Raw genomic sequence first — 6,000 nt, forward strand, 5'->3', positions numbered from 1 at the left:
TTTAAATGACCTATAGATGGAATGGTATTTTCAGTCTACACCCTTCGCCTTCACAGCAAAACACACACAATAAGGAAAACAGCCACTTCTGCAGAGGACAAAATCAAAGATTAATTCTTCAAATAAGCTACCAGCATGGAACTCACTATCTAGAAAACTTAAACAGCACACATCCCAGAGCTCGCCCTAATAAGACAGAGAAGTCTAAGAAAGGAAGAGATACAAACCAGTAAAGAATTATAGAAGCATTAGATAGAGGAAAGGATCTCTAGAGGTCATCTGGTCTGATATCCCACACAGAAAGCTGAGGTCAGCTGTGGCTTTGCTTATCCAGGTCCTGAATGCCCCCAAGGACTGAGGTTCCACAACCTCTCCAAGTAAGTTCTTTCAGTGCTGCAATATAGACCTGCAGGTCTGAACACCTTGAGCCTCTCTTAAGGTAGCCTAAAAGCCACTATCATTTGGTTTTATGCCATTTGCCACTACTCAAATTTTGGTGCCATTGTTTTCAATCCCACTTCAAGTGGTTGTAAAGGGGCCCTTAACCTCCCTTCTTGCCATACCAAACAAGCCCAGCTCCTCCTCTTTACAATTCGCATCCTCTCAGTCTCTTAACTACTTCAGCATGCCACCACCACATCCCTTTACATTTTCTCAAAAATGGGAGAGAGGAAGGAAGAAGAGATGTGCGGACGATGGCACAAACAGGATAGAGCATTCTAGACAAAAGTGTAATCACCACTGAGAAGCAGGGAATAACAACTTTTCCTTTTGCCCACCAACTTCCTAACAGAGCCCACTATGAAACTTGCCTTATTTGCAATGGCCGTACACTGGTGTCTCATTCAATTTTGCAATACCCAGGACTTCCTCAGCAAGACTCCTCACTCAGGCAGTCCGAGAATTCCTGGCACATAAGTTTACTTCAACTAGACTGCCAAACTGCGTTTCTGATTGAACTCCATGAGGTTTCCATACACAAAATTCCTCACTTCCTCAAGGCTCTTCTGACAACCACACCCCTCTGCCAACTTGCCATCACCTGCAAATTGTCTGGGATTGCATTTTGTCTCATCATCAAGGTCACCCATGTGATACTGAACAAATCAGTCCCAGTGTTTTGCCTCAACTACACACCACTCCACGTTAATTATGGCCCTGCTGGAGTTGATACTCCACTTCCACTTCGCACTACTTCATACCGCGAAGCTTCAAAAATAACTTCCTAGTTTTTAATGCAAGCATATATTTAAATTCATAGCATGAACCTATGTGTGAACTACATTCAGAAGACAAATAAAAGGGACAGATGTTCTAACAAAGAGTAAGACTGAGAAGACTGAGCATAATGTGGCAAGAATGATGAACCAAGTTCACTGTCATCCATTAAGAGCAACTTAATATAGTGGAATGGGAAAAATTTAACAAAGAAAAGTCTCCTACTATCTTCAGTGACTAATATTCATGTATTTAAATACAGTATCACCCTCAGAGCTACACGCAGAAAACACCAACCTGTACTTTTAAAGCAAGAACTAAACTGAATAAGGGGCATACACTAGAACCAAATTTTACCTCTCTTATAAAGAACCAGTAAGTCCCCATTACTACTGTTCCATTTTTTATTCATATGAGACTAAAATGACAAAAGTCATTTTACGTACAGAAGCGAGATAGAAAGTTCAGACTGCTCTGGCTTTTTACTTTCAAAAAAAATTCATCTACTTGACAGTAAACACCTAAATGACTTCTTGGACAAATGTTTTTTTCTCTAAAACAAAACAGGCCTTTACTGTCTTCACCTTTTCACCAACGCTGTCAATGAAAGAACAGTGCTTGCAGGTCATACTTCAAGTACTTGTGCAAGAAATTAGATTAAAACTAGTCAACAGAGAATCCTCATCGCTTTAGTTACGTACTATTAGCTAAGTGAGGTTTTCAACCTGTATTGAAGTATAAAAAACTCAAAAAGAACAGCAAAATTTTCTATACCGCCCAGTTTTACGACTATGTGTTTTGCCAAAGAAATATGTATTAATAATTAAGAAATTTGTGTCAAATAATCCATAAACTTTATCCCAACTTGCCCAGAACAAAAACCTGAACACGTGGCAATCTTTTTATACTCTGCACATGTCTGCATCCCAGCTAAGACACCAGAGGAGTGTGTCAATGCAATAGCTGATATAGAAAACCTTAACGAAGACTTCACGACTAGTATTAGTATAAAATAACAGGTCAAGTTATATGTTCAGTGACTCCTGTTTATGGCCATGTACACGCTACTTCACTGAACATCTCCGAATACTTAAAACAGTCATAAGAATGCACAGCTATGTTTGGCTTCACAGGAATATAGTGCATAAGATGCGACTATTACTTAGTCACCACTTCAGAGCTCCCTTGCCATCCACTTGGCACATGGACACCAAATACATTTAGAAAAGTGCTACAATTTATCATTAATGCATCGAAATGCTACCATATTTACATTTCACTAGTAAGGACAGTCCTTTTAGATTGCATTTAAAAAGGCAAGAGAAATCCACACTAAGCATAATTAACACACGTTAAGATAAATTTACTTTATCTTCAACTCACCTAAGACAGGACAATGGTCCCTGTAGAAAGAGCCTCCTTTTGCATCTTGAACACATTTCAGGTCAGACTAAGGAGAGAGATTGAGAAAACTTTAGTCCTCACTAGACTGAGTTCCCAGGTTAACATAAATCAGTGAAACCAGAACTGAAATACACTCAATTAAGAAAGGCTGAAAATTACGTGTACAAAAGAACATGTGCCATGAAGTCACTACTGACACACATAATGTCAAATACATTCCCAGTCTATAAAGGATGTGACATTTTAAACTCAAATGTATTAGAATAACACAAAGCTCCTCTGCATTGTTCTATAGAGTTATCTTTCCTTTTTCAAAACAAGTCTGTGAACACTGGCAAAAAAGCAAGAAAAACAAAACCAAAAAAAGCCACAGACAGTGCTTGAGGCCACGGTCTTGCCTACACCAATCACTTAATGCTGCCAGTGCTGCACCTTTCCAACCCTTTTTAACAGATATGTACTTAACCTTGAGAAGATAACCTGGTACTCAAATTCTACAAAATGAAGACTTTATAGTTAAGAATAGACAGAGCACAAGGATATTTTTTGGAAAAAAAAAAAAAAATCACACTATGCTAAGCCAAGCATTCTAAAGAGAAAAGTTCAAAAGCTTATCCTCCAGAAAGATGCAGTTTTGTATTATCTGAGAAAAAGTTTCAAGTGTGATAAACAACTCCTATTCATAAACCCAGCAGAGTTCCTATAATTCTCTTTTTTTTTCCCTGTGTAACCCTTATAAGCCAAATGGCCACCATCTGCCATGGCTCCTTATGGAACAATTCTCACTAAACAAAGAGCATTTTGTGTGCATGATGAGTTGGGGAGGAGATAGGAAACCGATTACAAAATGTGTCAGAATATTCTATGGGATGGGGGAGGAAAGAGAGGACAGGTGGTGGTTATGATATAATCAACCAGAACCAAAATACTTGCACAATTATTTTTCCCACACCCAAGATTTATTGACAGACTGTGCTCCTGTGAAAGGATTAAAACAAAAACTCTCAAGTCTTCCAGAACACCAAGGCACCAATGAACATGATACTACCCTCGGTGACCTGCAACTGCTAAGCAGAAAGAAACAATACAGAATCCAGCATGCATCCTGACCTACAAAGAATCCACAGCCACTTCTTAAAAGAGCAAGGAAAAACCAGCCTGATGAAAACAATAAGCTTTAGCTGCTCCTCAAACCCTAGGATAAACCAGAGGAGCAGCTCCCCCAGCCCGGTGGCAGCTGCAGGCCTGCCACCAAGTGCTGCCACCCAGTGGGTTCAGGCTCGACCAGGCTGACCCCCTGCCCTGACAACCCCAGGCTTTCACCTGCCCAGAAGCACCAAGTCTCACCCTCCGAACACAAGCTCTTCGTGTCACGCAAGAACAGCTGTTTGCATGAAAGTTAAGAAGGAGGATACATGCTAAGAGATGTTTTCATATTCTTCAGAGCATTAAGGAGTGCAGGAGGGTCCTGAACAGTTCCAGGCAAAACATGGATGAAAGATTGCTTGTGTTACAGTGAGGGTTAATGTGCAGAGATGGCTAAAAGCTAACAGAAGAAATAAAATATTCAGTAAAAGGCTAATTACTATTTTGCAGCAGAAATTACTAGGAATCAGGTTAAAATATCTGAAGTTTTCTAGAAACAAACCCAGAAAACTATGTATCTATACTCTCTTTTTACCCTGCTTGTACTGTGCACTGCACATGGTTTTTTCTAGAATATAATTACATACTTGGTTGTAACACTAAGTGGTAGCTTGATGTTCAACCTCAGCTTCACATCTGTCTTCCTTTCACTTACATGGTTAAAGTCAATGTTAGATCTCGAAGGAGTAAAACAAGAGTCTGATCTAAGTATCATAGAACAGCAAGGCAACATGTTTATTTTTTTTACACAAGCCTTCACCAAAAAATTTAGGATCAAAAATACATAGAAAGACAAAGCACTGACAGAGACTAAGGCAGTAGAAAACTAACCCATATATACAGCAAAGAGTTCCTTCAGCAACTTTGCAAACAGCACTACTAAGAAAAGGAACATCAACACAGTAAAAGCCTGCTAGTCTCTTACAAGCAAACCCAAAAAGACTGTGGAGTTTTAAGATAGAGAACTGTACTTTGTTGCGCTTCAGTACCAGAAAAGCTGGGTAAGCAACTATAATTCTTCTTCCAGCACTTGGCTACTATATTTATCAGAAAAGGAAAACCAAGCTTTTTTCTGCCCAAGTAGCTTATGTAAAAAATCAAGGGTGCTGGAATGCTCCTGATCATCCTTTCCTGGGGACTGCATGGCAAGGGGCCGCCCCAGTGAGGATGGAGCATACACACCCCCAAAGCCCACCCCTGCACCCATCCCTGGTGCTCTCTCAGCCAGCCCCGCTCTATTGCACTTCGGAGAAGCCCAACGGGATTTTTACAAGTTATCTGAGTCTTCCCGAGTCTTGTAAATGGATTGAAATAGCAGATTGTTTGGAGATGAGACATACAAGCACAAAAGGGAATGTACCAAAACACAAGGCTTGTTAAAACGCAAGCTTTACACTCATGGTGAGACCATGCGCAGAAAAAGAAGCAACAGCTACGAGGCTGGGTGTAATTATGTGGTGGGGATAAACATGCAAAGATGAAAACAAAACGTAAGCCTTTATACACTAAGTTGATGGACAAATCCTTCAATGAACCCTGAATAGGCTTCTTTCAGGAAACAGAAAAAGAAACTAGATTTTGTGCAATTGGTACTTAGACAAGGGATGAAAGTGCCAGTTGAGCAGGAAATAATTATAATGAAAACTCAAGGAACAGCACAAGCACAAAACAGTGCACAGCAGGACTTTTAGATCAAAAATAACAGCTGATGCACAGTGCCTAACAATGGGTTTTGCCTACAGTGGAGGACTTCGGTTTTCTAGCATCTACCTTCTGACTTGCTGAAAAACTTGCTGCATTCCAGCTGTATGTGACTAAGCTCAGCCAAACACAAAATACAAAACCTAGTTTATTTAGACTTACCATCCAATTATACCATTGAAAAAACCAGCAGCACTTCCATAATCATAAAAACTTCAGAGAAAGAAAAAAAATGTACATTACAGCAATGTCAGCAGTGTTGGCAGATGGTGTAGAAGTGTTAACATCCCTGACCTTGAAGAGGAAAACAATGCTGAAGGAGCTGCTGCCTAGTGAACAACTAGTGTTATTCCCACCAATATGCAATGCCATCCATCGAACTAGAGAGAGGAGTCTACAGACTTGGTAAGAAACCTACATGTGCTGCTAAAAAAAAGATTGTTTGATCCAGATGCACTGAAATAGCATCTAACACCAGCAGCAAACACCAGGAGGGAAATTAATACTGATCTCACAGATCCACCAGCAGGA

The 6,000-nt window shown here is 40.0% G+C and overlaps 1 protein-coding gene across 1 annotated transcript in view; it reads right to left on the reverse strand.

Moving 5' to 3' along the window:
- The window catches only part of MIB1 (mindbomb E3 ubiquitin protein ligase 1), a 65,534-nt gene that overhangs the window by 46,605 nt on the left and 12,929 nt on the right, over positions 1 to 6,000 (reverse strand). The window contains exon 5 of the mRNA XM_009867465.1: positions 2,602 to 2,668. Within this exon, the coding sequence (XP_009865767.1) occupies positions 2,602 to 2,668 (67 nt within the window). The remainder of the gene's footprint in view (positions 1 to 2,601; positions 2,669 to 6,000) is intronic.

The sequence above is a fragment of the Apaloderma vittatum genome, unplaced genomic scaffold (genome assembly GCF_000703405.1).
Source record: "Apaloderma vittatum isolate BGI_N311 unplaced genomic scaffold, ASM70340v1 scaffold9204, whole genome shotgun sequence".
NCBI classification, from domain to species: domain Eukaryota; kingdom Metazoa; phylum Chordata; class Aves; order Trogoniformes; family Trogonidae; genus Apaloderma; species Apaloderma vittatum.